At 43.9% G+C, this 19,996-nt stretch overlaps 1 protein-coding gene across 2 annotated transcripts in view; it reads right to left on the bottom strand.

Annotated features, from left to right (window-relative positions):
• Nucleotides 1-19,996, bottom strand: part of DIP2B (disco interacting protein 2 homolog B) — a 112,896-nt gene that overhangs the window by 8,432 nt on the left and 84,468 nt on the right. For both annotated transcript variants that reach the window (XM_067529708.1, XM_067529707.1), the window contains 19 exons: nt 19,512-19,576; nt 19,069-19,162; nt 18,373-18,492; nt 16,742-16,856; nt 15,474-15,613; nt 14,620-14,756; nt 13,919-13,999; nt 12,366-12,493; nt 11,429-11,543; nt 9,783-9,984; nt 8,733-8,842; nt 8,500-8,580; nt 7,221-7,344; nt 5,792-5,913; nt 4,973-5,084; nt 3,709-3,818; nt 2,911-3,041; nt 2,058-2,226; nt 925-1,095 (listed from right to left, as the gene is read on the bottom strand). In XM_067529708.1, the coding sequence (XP_067385809.1) occupies nt 925-1,095; nt 2,058-2,226; nt 2,911-3,041; nt 3,709-3,818; nt 4,973-5,084; nt 5,792-5,913; nt 7,221-7,344; nt 8,500-8,580; nt 8,733-8,842; nt 9,783-9,984; nt 11,429-11,543; nt 12,366-12,493; nt 13,919-13,999; nt 14,620-14,756; nt 15,474-15,613; nt 16,742-16,856; nt 18,373-18,492; nt 19,069-19,162; nt 19,512-19,576 (2,327 nt within the window). The remainder of the gene's footprint in view (nt 1-924; nt 1,096-2,057; nt 2,227-2,910; nt 3,042-3,708; nt 3,819-4,972; nt 5,085-5,791; nt 5,914-7,220; nt 7,345-8,499; nt 8,581-8,732; nt 8,843-9,782; nt 9,985-11,428; nt 11,544-12,365; nt 12,494-13,918; nt 14,000-14,619; nt 14,757-15,473; nt 15,614-16,741; nt 16,857-18,372; nt 18,493-19,068; nt 19,163-19,511; nt 19,577-19,996) is intronic.

Raw genomic sequence — 19,996 nt, 5'->3', positions numbered from 1 at the left:
GATTAAAAACCCAACCAACCAAAACGACCCACCCACACAAAGAACGTTACTTTTTGGACACAGATTCCCATCAGGCAATTCAGGGAATAGTTGCAGTCTCATTAGTACAAATGCAGTGTGTGTGTTTGGGTTACCTGGAGAAGTATCCTCACTTCTCACCCACACCATCTTAGTATCTCTGTCTCCTGCTCAAAGGATGTCAAAAGGCCCTTCCATCTAGGGTTTGTTTCTCTTTACTCTGTTTTCTAGTAACTCGTCAAAGAAAAAATCCAGAAAATACCAAACTGTTTCAAGTCTCACTTTTTAAAAGATCAAACAAGAAGAAGGTTGGAGCTCAAAGCACTGCACTGACAAATCCCTGCCCGTGTTAAGGCATGAACTCCCTAATGTTTCCTTAGACCTCATACAGATGCTGGAATTCATCTTCATATTCCCCACCCTTGCAATAGCCCCAGAGGGAGCGATAGTATAGACAGGTCACCAGCTACTACATCTGTTCTGAATGCTCCAACCATTGCTCCTGCTTGTGGAATGGCAATGCTGGAACAGGTTTCCAGATTCCATTAAGTTCTGATTTGGCAAACTCAGCATAACCAGCACATGCTTCTAAATTGTTAACTTAGCTCAACCTCTGGTCTGAGGAGCACTCTGGTGCTCTGGGAGAGCATGGCACATAGTGTTGGCAGTTGCTCTTTGTTTCCAGCTGTCAGATTGCATTAAAGAAGATGAAATACTTGCCAACTATCACATTTCCAGCTAAGCAATAACTGCATTGCCAGAGGGATGATAGTCATACATGGGAATGGTAGTGCCATGGGACAGTTTCTGTCAAGGTGTGGTCTACCATAAGGTTTTATTATTCTAGTTATTTTTTCAGTTTACTGACAACGTAATAGTTTTCCCCATTAAATATCCCTTTGATACCTGTAAACAGATAGCTACATTGACTCTTGACCCAAAGGTGGTGCTCACAGCACGGGATGACAGGCCAATGTCTTTGAAAAGCTTGGAGAAGGACTGAGTGAGAGAAATTCGTGGCCGCTCTTCTGCAACCACCACACAGGTCCGGACACAGGACAGATTAATTCCTCTTGCCTGCAGAAATATGGTGCAGACACAGATAAATGCAAACAATTGCTGCTTTGCCTCTGACAAATGAAGCAGAGTCATACTGAAGACTGCTTGCCCTCCCTCTCTACAGCTAAACAGCAGGAGACAGTTCCAGAAGTGAAGGACATCTCCCATTACTCTATTAATGATATATGTACCTATTGTGTCCCTGTTTGCAGGCTCTGAAATGTGACTCTAATCAGGCAGCCCAAAAAGCCATAAATGGAATAATGGCATTGTCAATTCTGCTTCCTATCCAGCTATAAGGAATAAAGCTATCCACATTTTTGTAGGATCTCCACCCTGAGTTTAAATAGGCCTCACCACATCCCTGCTGGGTAGCTCAGGATTATCATTTCCATTTTACAGATGAGGAAATGGAGGCACAGATGGGTAAAGTGACCTGCTGAAGGTCACACTGAGTCTAATGCAGAGCTGGGCACAGACCCCTCGGTTATGTACTCTAACCACTGGAAGACATCACTATTGCCCCATAATTAAGAATAAATGCACAACACTATCAGCTTTTCAGAGCTGCATAAACACCTATGTGATTGGGGATATCATGCAAAGTATAAAACTTGAGAACATTTTGTACTGTGCATGACTGAGCCTGACTTTGTAGACAGAGCACAAAGCCAGTTTTAGGAACACTTGCAAGAAGTAACCATAAACCTTTACTGTATTTATTTTTTTTTACCTCCTGCCCTTCCAGAAAGAGTTGTGCTGCTTCTTAATGGATTGGCCAGCAGACAATCTGTATCTTCCGGTGGCCTAGAGCTCTCCAGCAGGCTGATGGTACATGGCTGACTATTCATGCAGCATGATGTTGCTGCTACCACCTCCCCCTCCTAAGGTATGCTCTAACAGTCCATTTCCATTTGCTTTAGCACAAGACTGGGTACCAACTTCTAAAATTAGTGTAAGATACTGACAAAGTTTCTTACCTTTAACCCTTCGACCTGATTTCCAAGTCCCTTTGTGCACAGCTCCATGACTGAATAGGAACAGAAAGTGTCCCTTATTTTGTACTGACTGACTGTGGATAGCCAGAGAAAAAGATTGGATTCCAACTCCATAGGAGGAATTAAAATGGACTGGTGACCAGAATACACACTGCCATGGAAGATTAGAGAGAAGAAGATTTTACTACTATAGAAGCTGGTTAGCATTAAGAGATTTTTTACCTTGTGTGTGTGTGTGTGTGTGTGTGTGTGTGTCAGATACATAGTGATGTTAGGACCAAAAGTAGGTAAGGGGATGTGTGTGTGTGTGTGTGTGTGTGTCAGTGTGTGTGTGTGTCAGATACATAGTGATGTTAGGACCAAAAGTAGGTAAGGGGATTCCAGATCTGGGATAATTTAATGACAACACTAGTGCCCATCTCCTTTATAACATACAGCAACATTGTAATAGTAATAAGAACATCTTGTAACTGAGAAGTGGTGCACACCCTCCCATTATCAATGTGAAAGAGAAATGGAGGTTCAGCAAAATACATTCCATCCTAATATGTAACCAACAAAAAAAATGGGAGAAACCCTCGAGCTAATAAACTCTTGCAATGCATCTATATGTTAAGAGAAAAATAGTCATACATGGATAGATCTTAAAACCTGAAGGGAAGGGGGTCATGTTATTGACCATCCAGAGCCAAATTCTCAGCTGGTGTAAACCAGAATCATTCCACCTAAATCAATGTAGCTGTGTCAATTTATACCAGTTGAAGACCTAGGCCCTCTATTTCCTGTTTTAAAACCAATCAATACCTTACCCTTTTGTTTTTATTCCAACTCATACCTGCAAAGGCACCAGAGCGTAAACCCAAGTCCACAGTAGGGATCAAGACAAATGGCAATCTGCCGAGAGGAGTAGAGCTCACACTGGAGCTTTATCGCCCTGCAAAGAGCATTCACTGCTGAGTGGGACATCTGCAACAAAAGACGGTGAGGGAGGGAGTGAGTGTTGAAATCCAAGAAGGCAGGAACAGGATTTCTCTGAGACAGCCAGGTATAGCAAGATACAGGCTTGGTTTCCTAACAATGCTATTCCACAAAGTAATTACCCTCGATGCACATGGTAAGTGCAAAACATTGTGGAACCTTCCACACACACGAAGCTCTGTTTATTAGACCATTAACACCGCTATAAACATGCTATTAAAGGAGCAGCAGCTTCTTGGGCAGCTTTATTTTCTCACTCTACACCTCTCACAATATCTGAGCCTAGCCAACACCCCACACCAGAGCCTGAGGGCTCAGTTTTTACTCCTGTTTCTTTCACACCTCTCTGTTGCCAACTGCCAGAGCTACTCTCTGCTTTCAGTGAAGGACAATGAATGCTGATCCAATAGTTCACCATTAGTCGGGATTGCAGAGTGATACCATCATTCCCTGTTCACCTAATATGTGATTCTCCATCAGCCTAGGAAACTGGAATCCTGAGGCTGCTTCTAACCCCAGTCTTCCTACATTGCAGCACAACACAGAGCTACTTAGCCAAGTGATCTTTTGAATTAAATCATAAGAGCCACTTTTTTTAAAACTCAGCCAAAAAAAAGCTATGTGAGACCTTCCTTCCAGCACGGTGTTACTGTACCTTCACTCCTGTAAGCATGCCTGTCGTGGACACACTAAAATCTAGGTATGCCAACATTTCTGGTGTGGGTGGTTTATAGATCTGAGGTAGCCGCTTCCTGGGCAAGTCATCTATGTGGGTAAGAAACAAAGTGGTTATTTTATGATTCTGTTGTTTCTGAATTGGGATTATCAGGGATGATGGAATGTTCAATGACTAGGTTAAGCGAGTCTTCCCAAGTGTTAGTTGTGGAATTACCTTCCACAAGAGAATGACCAACACGTCTCACTGCTTTCAGGATGAAGTGCCAGGGCCATTTCCATGTCAAAGCTTTCCCATTAAAAATATCTGTCTGCTCTTGGAAAGGGGGAGAAAAGAGAATCTAGATCTGTGAGTGAACCCCACTCATTTGGATTGAGCTCATTTTGCAAGGTGCTCTGATACCATTGTGAGGAGTAAAGGGTGGGGAGATTCAATAAATTTTGTGAGACACTGAATCAAATACGTAAATGCTATCGAGATATTACACTTGTTATGTGTCATTCAGTGCCTGTCCTCTCTGCTGAGACTGCCAGAGAAAGGGCCAATCAGTGCTAATTATGACATGGATACTGTTCTGACGTCACTAACTCCACTAACATCAACTGAACTTTAAAGTTTACCCCAGTGCTATAGATTGAGCTCAGCTCTGCATAAGGAAATATTAGAGTTTGTAGGGTCAACCATAGCTCAGATTACAAGGAAATCCCAGCCAACACTCTTCATTCAAATTAATTCATTCAAGAACATCCAACATTTATAGTCTGAAAGAGTCTAGAAATTCCTGACACACCCTCCCTTGTTCCCCCCAGCACTGTAGCCTTCCCACAATTTGATGTGGCAGATTTTTCACTCCTAATACTGCTCAATATCTTTGAAAAGCTGTTTCATGGTTGCATGGAGTGAACAGTCACAAAGCACTTATCACTAAACTGCTTCTGGGCTACTGCCTCCCTTCTAACTCATCTTGCACCTGAGCAGGGTCATTTTCCTCATTCACTAATGTCACATCTTGTAATAGGAGACTGCGTGCACAGCCCCCACCTAAGCTGTAAGTGAAAGTGTAACGCCTGAGAGCTGCTGAACCAAAGTGTGTCTCTCACATGCTTTTTCTAATAATTTAAGCCCCCAGAACAGCCAAACAGTGTGTGTGTTGACAATAACCAGAACTTCTTACAGAGTCAATGAGAATCCCTACACATGGCTTTGAAAATCTTTGCGATATCTGGCATAGAGAAGGTCTCACCTGTGTCAATGATGGTTGGCCAGGTTTTCACATCCACTGCAGCAGCTGCCTCTCTGGATTTCAATAGTCTCATTAAGATCTGAGTTGTAAGAATGCAGGCAGCTTTGCTGACCTAAAAAAATAACCAACAAAATGATTGCTAGAAAATGAGAAAAAACATGTGGCCTTTCAAGCCACATAACTAGTGGAGGTTTTGAGTATGCCTGTGCAATGCATTTTCTCCACCTGTGGGGCAGCCTCTCCCCTACAATCTCTCATTAACTTCCTTTGCTCTTCCAAAACACACCAGTCTGCTCAGCCAAGACCCCAAATTCAGACTAAAATGCAAATGACTGTGGCAAAATCTTTGGAGAGGCTGAGTAAGGATGTAATGTCAGGTGGCAAGTGGACAGTAGCTCTCCTTCCATACATACAGAGTCAGCCTAGGCCAGTTACTGTAATTAGTAGGTAATTGGTAGACTGGCACTTGCCCAGTAGTCACTTAAAGGTACAGTGTTGGCATGAGTTATTAGGTAACAAACCTGCGGGTCTTGTAGTTACCCTATTCCTGTTACCATATATTTTGCAGCAACTTGTGTCACACTCTTAACAGCCAGAGGCAGCTGTTACACTGAATTCTCATTTATTAAAAAAAGTCATACAGCTAGAAACAGTTCATTCCATCCCAAGAGGGTGTTTGGTCTAATATACTGCAGCCATGAAAAGTACCATGAGACCTCTGATAGCCATAAGGGATTTCATTCTTATACTCCCCAGAGCCAAACACCAGAATAATGGTGTCCTTGCCAGGCCTATAGGCTCCAGCTCCCCATTACTTACATCTACGATCATTCGCACAGTGGGCAGAGTAGCAGTGAGATTCTGAGCATGAGGCGGTCGAACAGTCACAGGAATGCAGCCAGCATACAAACAGCCATAGAATGCAGCAATTAGTTCAATACCTGCAAGGACACAAGAGCCTATCACATAAGAGTTGACTGATGCCCTCATGACACTAACCTCTACTCAGAATAATCTTGACTCAAAGAATTACAGTTACCATCCTCCATGGCAGAGAATTTATACACACACTCTCAGGCGGTACTAGTCCAGAGGAATCCAAGCAATACACAAACACTAATAGCAGCAGGACAAAGATGCTAACGGGAAAAGAGATGATAAAGGGAAAGAAGCAGGAAAGCAGAGGAGATGAAAAGGCCAGATGAGAACAGCTGAGAAAAGAACAATTGGAATCAGGCACCATATGAAAGAATTTATAGAGTCAAATGAACTAGAAATGAGTCAGCACGTAAAAGAACACCCTACCAATGTGAGGAGAAATGAACACAGAGTCATACTGAACTGGACTCTACCTCATAAGAAGCATCTGTCCCACACAGGACTAATGACGAGGAACTCTGAATTGTACACCATAACATAAGGAAAGCAGAAGAGCTCTGTGTAAGCTTGAAAGCTTGTCTCTCACCAACAGAAGTTGGTCCAATAAAAGGTATTACCTCACCAATTTGTCTCGCTAATATCCTGGGACTGACAACTACACGACCACTGCATACGCCATAATGCACATAGCATTTCCCACCAGGGTCCAAAGAAAGTGCCCACTTCTTGCAGTTACAAAAAGGTGGTGGCAGCAATAGCCCTACAGCAAGCCATTCTGGCAGCTAAGTCACAGTAACTCTGACATTTCTATATCATGAATGAAAGGCAGGCAGACAGCAGCCACCAACTGGCACGCAGAACATTCCAACATGGGCGAGGCCTCAATACTGTAATGTCATGCAAGTCCTCTGGAGTAGGGATAACCCCTTTCTCCATTAGATCTGATGTGGCCAGGACAGTATTTTCAAATAAAACAGAGTACCATTGATGTCCACAGTCACAAGACTTGAGCTTCTAAGTTTTCATCCAAAAGGCCAAGACACAGTAAGATGCACAGAACTCAGGCATCTGTCGGAATGAGGTCATGCTGAGTCAGCCTTTCCTGGGTTCAACACCATGACCTAGGGATGCCAAGTCTGATGCTGAGACCCCTAAGACACACCCCAGTCCCTATGAAATGTGACTACTCAGTGTTAAAACCAGATCAGGTATATGAGCAACTCCAGGTATCACCATTCAGCAATCCCAGTGCAGATGCTGCTCAACCATTTCAGTGTTCCAAAAGTTGGAAAAGCTGGATGAATATGTTACAACAGGTTATTGTGCATGTTTCCAGTAGGGATTCTGGCCAGCTCCAACCTATCCTTACCAGGAGGATAGAGCAGCACCACGTTGTCTCCTGCATTCAGATGTCCCTTGTCGTATAGAATTGATGCAATTCTCTCTGCTCTCTTGTGCAACTGGAGGCATGTGGCTGTGCACACGGTAGTTCCCTTGAAAGGAGAGAGAAATGTACTGAATGAGAGCTAGGACAGAACAAGTCAGCTGCACAAAAGGCAGCACAGATGGAAGTTTATACAGCCAGTGTCAATCCATACCCATTAGCCACCATTAATAGGCTGTGGGTGCCTGATGGACCATTTATGCACTGTTTAATGTCACTGAAAGGCACTGAACTGAACTTATCAGGGAGTCACTTCAGCAGGTTCTCCTGCACCTACTGTGCTATTCAGCTCCGCTCCCTGAAAAAACGCTCAAATAGAACATTATATGGTGGTGCAAGGACTGATGGTTTTAAAGCAAAGTGCAGCAATTGTTAAATAAGCAGTATATTCTAACACTACAGGTGAAAAAGGCTTCCAGCTTTAAAGAATTAAACAAACCCAAAACCTTAAGCAGCACATTGAAGTTCACCTTGTACCTAAAGTACACTTCACCTTGTAGGCATCCCTGCAGTCTCCAGAAATCTTTTGGTTTATTTATTTGGTATATTTATCTTTTGGTTTATTTTTTATATTTATATACATACACATGCATGCTCGCGCACATGCACACACACAAATAGATAGATAAAGATGTAGTGTGTGCACATTGGGAATTCTGTGAAGGAGCCTGAGACAGGGATGTTTATAGAAACATCCTTCTGAATTTAGAGCTTCTAGTCCCACTTCAGGCAGCAGACTAATCCCTACTGTACTTAAATAGGGGGAGAAAAGGGAGAGATTTCTGCAGCGTGAGGGGGAGGGAAGAGAGGAAGACAAAACCAAGACCAAGAATTTGGCTTGGCTCCTGAATGATCCTCTGAAAAAAGTTCTTTAAAACATAGGAGGAGCAGCACCTCAACTCTGGTCATTTAATGATGGCACTTTTATGATGCTAAACAACATGAAGAGATGATGCTGTGAAGTTAATGAAAACTTCCCAAATCCATGTCACATGCCACCGCTATAATTACAGCAGCCATGGTGACACATTCATCCTGATGACCAAGATGCACCCCATCACCTGAGACCCAACACAGACTGCAGTTGTGGCTGTCAAGGTCCCAAGACTGAATGGAGAATACAAAGTGGGGATCACAGCCTCTGCCAAAGCAGCACTGCATGATAATCTGAGCCCAACAAAAAAAAAAAAATCCCAACCTGTACCTTGGCATTTAGCAGCAGGAAGAGCATGTGATCAGGGGTTGCTTGAGCTCTCCACTGTAACACCTCCGTCAGAAACTGGTGCTGCAATGAGAGGCAGTAGTGAATGCCAGCACAAGTGCTCCAAAGATGACGATTGCACACATTTCACACCACTGCTCAGTGATCTATTCAACCTCAGGTGAAATGCTTTCCCACCTGCTGGCCACAACAAGCATCCAGCTGGAGGGATTTACCTTTCTAACCAAATCGTTGTCTTCGATTTGTCCAAGGTCCCTCCCAGCAGCCTGAGCAATGCGCTTCCCAGCAACCAGGTTCCCCACCATCACAGAGGCAGGGCCCACACCTGTGGGAAAAGAGCAGCCAGAGAGACTTGGTAAAGGATAGGAATTTACAGACACACTGGGAAGAGCCATTCCATATTTTACAGTCTGCTGGGCAGCAGTGCAGGCTAATGGTTAAACCAGAGAAAGGGTATCAGAGCTCCCAGCTCTGCTAATGACTCAGTGCATGACCTTGGCAAGTCACTTCACCCTGGGACGGACACAGTTTCTCCCACCTGAGAATTGGAACTAACAAAACTACTCCCCACCCCTACAGGTTTTCCCCTCTGGGGAGATGCCACGTGATCTCATTACAGAGTCAAACTGCTGGGGAAAGGGGAATGCAGAAACTGGAAACATCCTCATGATTCACATGCATTTTAGTCAATAATAGCGCTGCACAACTGGGGTTAAAATGAAAGGGCCTGGGCTACCTTGCTCTAGGGAACCCCGTGAGACTAGCTCACCAATAGCCCAGAATTGCAGCATATACCCCAAGATACAAGGAGGTGATGCTATGGCCTTAGTCTCCTGTAGAGCACATGACTTGCACTCAAATGGAATGAGAATGAGCGAGCAGAATAGAAGGCTGCTCCCCAAGACCAGGCTCCTCTTGAACCATGGCTGCCACAGGGGTGGTTGAAGAGAACTCTGGAAGTGCAGATGGGTTTTTTTGCTAGGCTACTAGTCTCTGCTTCAAAGGCCTCCTGCCCGTTAGAGCAGTGAGCCTTACCTAGGATGGGTTTGAAATGAGTTCCTGACAAACTGATGCACTCAAGGACAGGCCTGGCAGGTTGACAATCTTACTGTGATCCCCAGCAGCTAGAACACATTTTAGCAAGGACAACACGAGTTAAGCCATTAGCCTAACTTTCCAGGCCTGAAACAAAAAGGTTCAGAGTCTACCCCTTGCATTCAAGCACTTGCCAGCATTCCTAGGAATGAGAAACACTCTTGAGTTACCTGGCTGTTTCTGCCTAGGTTTTGGCAAGTTGGTCACACATGTGTGCGGGCACATGAGGATATTACACGGGTGCAGCGAGCCCTCCAGAAAGTGCTGTTTGGTTTGAGAGATATGGATTCCTCCGAGTGGAGTTTTTGGCAAAGTGTTGGCGGGAACCAGAGCAAGGCAATACACGCCCACTTGGTGAATGCTGTCAATTGCCTAGAGATAGGAGAGAAGAAGTCACTTCACTGGGTAGACTCCAGTGTTACAGGATTTCCTGACGAATTCCAGAAGCTTTTCCTGCACGTATAGGCTTGTTGGCTGCAGTGGACATCTCTTTGTTCTGTATTTGTACAGTGCTTAGCACAAAGGGGTCCTGGCCCAGAACTGGAAATCCTAGTATCTACCGCAATACATACAAACATCAGCTTGCTTTTAAAAAACAAATCAGAATATAATGTGTCACTCACATATGGGCCATAAGCAAATGCCAGGCAAAGGCAATGCACAACTGTTCAGAGCAGCAGCGTTGGCCTGCTTGCCTGATGTTTGAAAGAAGTGTTCTTGCTGCCACTCTCAGCTTTAAACACCATCTCTTGGTTATCTATAGGGAGTGTCTGCCTCCTGCCTTCAGCAACATGCTTTGAATACATTACCTGGAGAATAAGTCCTACAACTGTGGTGTAAACAGTCCATGGAGAGTGTGGCAGAATGGAGCAGGCAACAGACTAATATCTGGGTGCCTTCTTTGGTCCCAGTTACCAATATCAACAAGGCGGGAAGAGCACACTACACTAGCCAGACTGTAATCATGTACACAGTGGAATGCTAGGAAACGAGTAAGAGCCTGTTAGCACCCCCTCCTTTACAATCCATCCCACCCATAACACTAACTTTTGGTCATGAATGACTGAAGTCTCAATCTGTAAAAAGGTGCTTTGTGAATCATCTGTCTCTGGTGAGTTTAGGTTTTATCTTGCAGCCTCTTCAGCCCTGGAATTAATCATCAGCCTCTGCCTCTCCCTGGCATTCACGCATCTTAACATATTACTCAGTTCAGTGTATATTCTCCCATCAGTGAATATATCTAACACCATGTAAGGTTCCCAAAAATTACACTCCCCCCGCCCCCCTCCCCCCAAAAAACACCCAAAAAACCAGGGTTTGCCACTCATCCTGCACACACCATTTTCTAAAGACCTGACTGTTGTGGATGTTTTACCTATTTTCAATTATCCAATGGCTCCCAACACTTTACTGCTGCAATTGTTTCTCAGCTGATAACAAGGGCCGCTTTAAAGAAGAATTGTTCTTAGAGCACCAGCATGATCTATGGGGCTAGGAGCTAGAGACTCCTGAGTGCTAATCCGAGTTCTGCTTTGTGGCATCGAGAAGGCAATTTCACTTTTCTGTGCCTTGCCTGCGTCACAAGGATAACGCTAACCTACCTCATCGAAGGTTGCATTAGTTTGTGCTTCTGCTGCCTTTCCAAAACCTCCAGGACACATGGTCAGCACAGCCAATGCACATTACACACCCAACTTGCCATCTTGCTGCCAAGTGGCATCTGTCTTGGGCACACTAATATCACTTGAGTTGTCCATATGCTGAAGGGGGGACAACATGAGCTCAGATCTCTCACCCAGACATCTGTACTAGGTACCTGCAGCACTCGGCTCATCCACTGAAAACTGTCCTCTTCAGAAGCATCTGGCCGTTGTTCTGCCACCACCACGATCCTCTCATCATAGAACACAGAAACGGAAAATACAGCGATCCTGGGAGAGAGAGAATGCGGATTGGTAGGAATTACCATTCCACTTCCCTAGGAACTCTGAAATCCTGGATATCCAAGGAAAGAGACTGACACTACACACTAGCTAGGGAACAACTTCAAAAGCTCCAGGAGCAGGGGGAAAAGGAGATGGTGATGCTGAAATCACAGCAAACTGGGAAAGTAAAGATCACATTGGTCAGGTAAGGGAGTACTGCCACTCTGCAGAGAAGCTTCCTACATGCACACCAGCACTTTGCCCTCCTGCTCTAGTCATCATGTTCACATTCCAGCCTAGGCTAAATGTTAAATATCCTAGGATACAGAAGGGTAAAATTTTCAAAAGCACTTTAGTGAGGTTAGCAGCCTAACTCCCACTGGCAGTCACTGGGATGTGGGACCCTTTTGAAAAGATCCACAGCAAATATTAAATAAAATCCAAGCTCTTTGGGAAGGAACTACAAACCAGCTGGCTGCAGGCCATGAGCCAACCATGCACTATTGGGGCTCTGGAGGAAACATTCCCTATGAGTTGTTGCCCCAGAACTCCCCACTGCAGGGTTTCTGGCACCTCCCTCTAAAGCAGTTGGTGCTGAACATTGTCAGAGAAAGGATACTTGATTAGACAGACCTCAGGCCTGATCCAGTCATGCCTCTGCTATGGAGACTGAACGGTCAAGGAAACATTTTCTATGACTGAGACCAAAAAAATAACCCAGTTAACTCAAGAAAAAAACGGACAGCCGACAACATAACCACCCCATCATGTTTTATTAAGAGACACAGACAAAGCCTGAAAAAAGAGCTGGGTTTCATTACCACTAACCTTCCTCTGTAGACTGTCTTTATTGATTCAACTGCTAATCCGGTTGCGACGATGTCATCAGCATTATGTCTGCGCCCACTAACTGTCAGCAAGCCATCCATTTTTCCAACCACAAACACCAAGCTACCCTGAAAGGTAAAAGACACAGATGCTCAGATGCCTTTGCTGGTTCATGCATCGTTTAGTGATTACTTTTGTGCACTGTAAGACCAAACACGTTGATATAAAGAGATTTAACAGCACTTGCTTTTTAGACTGGATTCTGCAAGAGAGAATTTGGATAAAATCTTCTACATTATTCTAAAACTGCATAAGTGTGAATCAATTATAGAGCCCACATCTTATAGCACTAGACTTGGGAAACAAAAGTACTTCATTTTGTCTGTTTTAGCTTATGAAGTACTATGGGCTGATTTCTTTCTTGCAAGATGACAACATATTTCAAAATGTATATTTTTTAGACAGACAGACAATCACATCACAAGTTTTTACAATTTAGTTTGAAACTCTCCTGAAGAGTGTGGTGGGGCCAAAACAGGAGCCGGGAAGCTGATTGATACCACTATGGGGTTGTGAAAAACTTGAAAGAACTCTGTCTGTTATGGCTCAGTAAAGCTTAGTGGTCTGGCACAAAACTCCTGCAGTGAGGCTGTGTGAGGGGAATGCATTGGGAAAATGAGTTCTGCTAGGGCAAGCAACCCCTTTCCTTTTGTGTCTCAGGCCTGGTCTACACTACAGACTTTTGTTGACCAAAGTCAGCACCAAAACAGTGGTGGTGTACACACTGTAACTCAACTCCCCTGATTTTGTGACAAAATAAAGCCACCTCGACGAGAGCCGTAGAACTTTTTAACACCAAACTTTTAGCAACAAAGCATCACTGTAGACACCACGCTTGGTTCTGTCATAGTAAATGGCCTCCCGGAAGTGTCCCACAATGCTCACTCTAACCGCTCTGGCCATCAGTTTGAACTCCGCTGCCCTGCTGCCATCCGCCCCTCCCCCTTTAAAGTCCTGGGAATTTTTGAAATTCTACTTCTTGCTTGGTCAGGGTGGAAAGCTCATATCTCATCTTCCCAGCTGACCATGGCGGTTCCATGCACCAAATGCTCTCCCACTTGGAGCATACCGGAGCTTCTGGATCTGATCAGCATTTGGGGAGAGGAGGCTGTGCAGTCCCAGCTCTGCTCCAGCCAAAGGAACTTTGATACATATGGTCAAATTTCTCATTTAATGGTGGAGAAGGGCTATGAATGGGACATGCTACAGTGCTATGAGAAAATCAGAGCTGCAGCAGGGGAATCAAACCATCGTTCTGATGCAGAGCCAAAGACCTGTTGCTTCTATCAGGGGCTGGAAGCCATCCTAGACAGCGACCCCACCTCTACCACCAAGAGACCCATGGAAACCACTTGCCCCAACATTCATAGTAAGTTAGCAGTTCTGAACAGTTTGCTTTGGTCCCCAACTGCTTTTCTTTTAGGCATTTGAGGCTATTAGTTTTAACATCAAGATAAAACCATCAATGCAAGCACAAAAGCTACATGACGTACAGGTCCAACAAACCCCAGCAAGCCTGAGCGGACAAATGGCACGTCGCCCACTGGAGAACCAGCCGAGTTCACAGGAATAACCTGAAACAAAAGACAGGCCATTCAGGGAGTTGATTCTCTTGTTCTGGAGGAAGAAAGGGGATGGGAGGGAGAGACACACACCAGTCTGCTGCAGCAAGAGTCACACTAGATCCAAGTGAATTTTGAAAAATAAATCCCTTCTTCCTACTGGGTTTTCCTCTGTAAAGCCTCAAATTACCAGCTACAGCGTGGTGTCTCTCTGGAGCCAACTTCATTCATTTAAATCCTACCTCTGACATTAACGGGGAAAGAAAATCACTGTGTTATCAGAAGCCTGGATAAAACACTGATTCTCTCTGACATGCAGATGAGGACTCTATTGGCAAACTATCTGATACCATGAACCAGGGCAGAGCAAACACTGAATGTCTGATGCTCCCATTCTTCAGGAAGCTAGTAATTTAGCTGCACTAGTCACTGTTGTCATCACTGTAGTGCAGGCAATTCCTAATTGTAAGAAGCCTTCCAGGGAAAGTTTTCCCCATGTATAAAGCCCAAATTTTAACACTATTAATTGTTATAGAAATCAAAAGCTTCTGGAGGAAAATAAATTCCACATTGTAGGCAGTAGGTGAAAGCCAGTGACCCAAGAGAAGGCAAAAATCTACCACGATACACACCTCAAACATGTTCTTTGTCACCCCAGCCAGCCCATAATACATCATCCCTCCTGTTCTGGAGCTAACACAGATTTCACCAATCTCGTCTGTTTTACAGAGTTGAGGAGATCCATCAGGTTTCACAATGCACATCATTCCTAGAGCAAAGCACACACTGTTACAAAACTTAGCAAGCAGTGCTCAGGAGCCTCTCTTTTTTTTAAAACCACCTGACACATTTAAGCGTAAGGCAGGATTTATTTTTTATTAAGTGATGGCAAGGGGCTAAATGTTCTTAATCCTGGAGCTGAACATGCATCGGCATCAAGCTACTGCTCCTTAAATTAAAGGCTTCACAACCAACCTGTGTGCCATGTGGATCAGCTGCAAAGTTTGCATTACTGTAGAGCAGAACACAAAGGAACATGCTACAGAATTTGCCTGGACATAGGGGCCCAGGCCATAGAAATAACTTAATGAAGATCAGGACTTCCACTGAGACAGGGCCTTTCATGCAAGGAACTTACAATGCTTTACACTAGACCCTCCAACCCCCTGTGAAGGAAGGAAGTATTCTGTCCATTTCACAAATGGGTAAGATGAGGCAAGGAAAAGCTAAGCAGCTGCCCCAGCAACTCATCACTCAGCAGCAGAGGCAATAACAGAAGCCAAAGCTGAGATCTTCAGTGCTGTCTCGGGGACCTCAATGCCAAATTGCTGTTTATTTCAAATGAGCGCTGAGTGTCCAGAACCCATTAGGTGGTTTGAAAGTCTCAGCCCAAGAGGCTTCACTCCCAGCCACCTGCTCTAACCGCTACATCCATGCCATCTGCCAAGGTATGTTTATGGAAATACAAGGCCCTGTGCACTCTCACCTCCTGGCATCACATGGCCAACATCCTGTACCGTGAGAGCAGAATTTTTGTCTTCAGTGTTCACACGAATGACACCGTAACTTAGTCCATTCATGGACAGGACGGCTCTTCCAGGCAAGGGTGCCCCAGGGATACCAGGCCTTTGAAGGAAACAAACCAGCATGCTAAAACATCAGGAAACATATGACATTATTTATTAGGCCTTGATAGGAAACAGTGACGTAAGGATGCTTTTCTGGGTTTTTATATGTATCATTTTGAAACATGCTACTGAAATCCCATTTCACAACTGAATTAATTTTGGAGAGAGTAAGGGACACCAGCTGGGAGAGCCATGCTGATAAGTGAGTTGGAAAAGGTTAGTCTTGGGCCAGTGCAAGCACTGGGAAAGCCAGCAAAAAGCCCTGAGAGAAGCTCTTCCATCTGGTCACCGGGGTAATTATTCTAGGTGCCAGCTCCTGGGCTAGCTGATCATTGCTGTGTTTACTACAGGGAGGGCCAATGGACATGAACAGAGCATGAGAAAGACTGCTTTCCCAAAGTAATGTGAGACGTTATCGCAAAGAAGCACAAACAGCCCTACACCAGCTACTGCAGGCAGAAGTGAGAAAAAAATGCCTGCTTCTCACAGGCACCGATCCTGCTACTGGCTTTTACCTGCTTGACAAGAAGAACCAAGACTTGTAGCCCTGATTCACCCAAGCACTAGAGCTCATGCATAACCATAAGCATGTAAGAAACCCCACTAAAATCAGTAAAGATCACTGGATGCACGTGAACAAACATTAGCTAGGTTCACCTAATACAGCACAATTCACAACACATGTAAAAACACTCTGTTATTATTTAAAGTGACACTGACAGGTCTTAAAGGGCCCAAATATTTAGGTGTAGCAAAATAAAAGCTAAGACCAATAGAAACATTGTTATGATGTTTTGTTATTTTTTAATTCCCAGTGGGAACAGCTTTTTTTAAAAACAAAACAAAAACAGACCAAACATTCCCCCAGCTCAAGCACTGCAAGGGCCTGAAAGCAAAACTAAAAACTATCAGCAAAATGGAAACTGACTACTCGTTATTTCCTGCTTTAGCTGAAAATACAGAACAAACAGTAAAAATTCAAATTTTAAATTTATCTTAATTTCAATAATCTCAGGAATTACATGTAACATAGGAAAGGAAATTATTTTAAAAATATTTTAACCTAGTAATGTCCCTTTAAATATGGACATAGATTAGCAGGATGCAATGTTATGCATCACAGTACCTCCGTATTGCTACAGTCATTGCTTCTGGAGATGTGGCACATGGACAGATTGCCTCAGGTTTAAGCCCATGGCTCTGAAACAAACTCAGGAAAGCATCGCATGAGGAAACAGACCCTGGAAGATAAGACAACATTTGAAACTGTTACTTAGTTTTTGAAATTGAAAAAAAGAATTCTGCTTAGAAATTACCTGGAAATAAGTAGAACATTAGGGACCTCATGAATTGCAACCTCATTTCTAACTAAGGGTACATTTTTCAAAAGTAATTTAGGCACTAAAGAGCCCAAATGAGTCACTGAAAGTCAATGGGACTTAGGTTTCTAAGTCATCACATCAGAATTTTTAAAAAGCCTAAGTATACTTCAGTCACCTATAACAGTAATAAAACTCAAGTATCTCTTTCTGAGAGCAGTCTACTTTGTTTAATTATAATGTTGTACTGTATTTCTGTAATCCTGGATATACTACAATACAATAATTTTTTTGGAAGTATTGTGTGAAATGCTGAATGGGTAAAAAAAAAAAAAAAAGTGACAACTTTCCATCCACATGCTTTTAAACATCTTTCAGGTTTGGTTCTTTAAAAGATAAGATATTTATGCACTCAACCCTACAGTAAAGGAATCAGTTTTGGTACAGAACTGACCAAGTCAGAAAGATACCTCATACTTCAAAATAATGCTGACTATGGCCTGAACAATTTTCCTTCCTATCTGCTCCAGAGTTTACACATTTAGAGATACTCAGAGAACAATTACATTTTTCAAATGTCCTAGCACATGTCCACAGACTCCATTTCCCTCCAAACGCAAATCCAAACTAGCCCTAATTGTATTCAAATCTCACCCCTCCAGTCAGCACCATCTGGACAGACATTCATTAAGCCCCATAATCACCAGCATGCCATAAAGCATGCCATGTTGCTCATTTCTTTCAGCGCCATTTTAAAAACCCTCATCCCTTGTGTTCAGTTTAGAACCACTCACACCCTACACCCCTCCTCTACATTGCCAACTAATGTGCCTATTCCTGTTCTCTTGCCTGCTAGAGAAATCTCTGCACTAACCTTTTAAACCTTTTCTGCCAGAATTCCCTGAATTACATACCAGAGCATCCAGCTGCCACCCAGCCAAGTCCTCTGTTCCTATCATCTCTTCCCTTGAAATACCATTCTTAGGATTCAGACTTGAAGGGACAACAACAACTTAACACAAATCACCCTTCTATCTGAAAACCTTCCATCTATAGTTACTGTAACTGAAAGTTTAGGGAAAATCATTCTCTATGTACATTCATGTATTTGAGAGACACAATTTAAGTTCTTCGCCTCATCAACTGCACCGTTTGCCCTGTACAGTTAGGCAGTTTGCCTTGTTTGTGTGGGTCTTGGAGAGAAGCATTTTAAAGATAGGAAAATGTGACTCTACAAGCCAAGAACCAGCAGGAGGACCCTGCGTTGGATGTAGAACCTGAAATCCTGTACCCTTGTGCTTGGGGCACTAAGGCCTACCTTTCTGGATTGTTAAGACAGCTCCCTTGGCTTACTCCAGATAGAAGTCAGTACATGGAAGTGACTGAAAGCATGATCAGAAGAACCTCACTCCTGGCAGCGGTGTGAGGGAATACTCACAGGGATTAGCACCATCAGTTACAATCAGCATTCGCAGGGAACTCAGGCTGACATCTCTTTGGTCCCTATGAGCCATCATGGCCCAATGCAGGTCTCGGCATTTCACTAAAGCCACCTTTGCTGCAAATGAAGGGAGCAAACAAAGTTAGTACAAATAAAACAATTCGCTGAATGTTTCTTTCAGTGAAGCTGCAAGAGCCTCACACCAATAGCCCCCCATTAGGGCAAGTAACTTCAGCTCAGGGACCCAAACACTTTTGCCCTTTTGAAGGCCAAGTAAAAAGGGTTGGAGGGATGGAATCCTCCTCTCACATGGGAGATGGGTGTAGGGCGCACCCACAGTGCCAGGTCAAAACTGCTACTGCAGCCTACTAGGTAGTGATTATGGCCCTCAGAGTGCTCCAGCTAGGATTTGGGGTTAGTGGTTCCTGCATGCTGATGCCATTCCTAACCAGTACCACCTTGCAGCATAGAAGCTTCTCCAAGATTCTCCATCATTATAAGATTCCCCATCAGGCTTTCTGTGGCCTGGCCTATGCACACATGGAAGACAATCCAGGATTTTGGCCCCCTTGAGATGTTCCGACTAGCAATCAGGCAGGCTCCCAAGCTTTAAACAGAAGAGTTGTTTGTGTTGCCCTATAAATGTTCATCTGGAAAGCCACATGCTAGAATCATAAGGAATGCCTGTGTTACCTTTGTGGGTATGAACTCTCTGCACCCAGGAGAGTGGGCAGGTTTTCATCACAGAGTAGGGCACACTGAGGGTGTGTAGCTTGTTCATTACATTCTGGAAAAGAGAGAGGCTTGTAGGAAAGGGCCAGCAAAACACATCCAATAGAGATGGGAGGCACCTTTCCCCTCCCAAATTTTTGGTAAAGCCTGTGCACTTCCTGCAGGGCAGTTAATATTTCAAAACATCATTGAATGAACAGGAGAGCATGATGACTAGACAGAAGATGTTATTGCTCCTGCCAGCAGATCTGCACTGACTCCAAAGGGAGTGCGTAAAGCTGGATCTGAGGGCAAACTGGGCCCAACTCTCCTCCTTAAACGCTACTTCACATTATAATCAGGGAGGGCTATAAAATACCCAGAAAAACCATCCTTCTAGCTTTCTCCCTGAAGCACCAGCTCACCGTTAACATGCCATGCCAGAGCCCTGCATCCTTCTTGAAATCCAGAACATTCACTATGGTTTCACCTGGAAGAGGAAAGTTGTGACATCAATAAGAAATTTGGCAGATGGCTGGGTAGATGCAGCTGTATTACTGATACTGGAACTTGTCCCTTTTCTAATGCAAAGTCAAGTTAGCTCCCTGAGGCAGCTCCTGCTGAGCTCCCAAACAAGCAGGCTAAGTGACTCTTTTCAGGCAGATGCTAGGAACTTTGAAGTCAAGGAAGGCATTGTTTATTCACCTCGGCATTTTCTTCACAAACATTTAAAGGTCTCTCTTTCCCTTAAGCTTGACAAAGTGCTAATTATTTCTTAATTGCTTCATACAGTACTTAAATTCCATGCAAGCACCTGTCCATGGCAACACATACTGGCAGCATTCTGCAAAGAGCAAGCATGAAGCCTAGTCTGTTTGCCCTTTTATGCATTATTAAATAGATCCGGAGT

This window comes from Emydura macquarii, unplaced genomic scaffold (assembly GCF_026122565.2).
Source record: "Emydura macquarii macquarii isolate MOO-44397 ecotype Brisbane River unplaced genomic scaffold, CSIRO-AGI_Emac_v2 contig_2994, whole genome shotgun sequence".
Taxonomy (NCBI): Eukaryota; Metazoa; Chordata; order Testudines; family Chelidae; genus Emydura; species Emydura macquarii.
The sequence above is the reverse complement of the archived record's forward strand: the minus strand, read 5'-3'. Positions and strand labels throughout refer to the sequence as shown.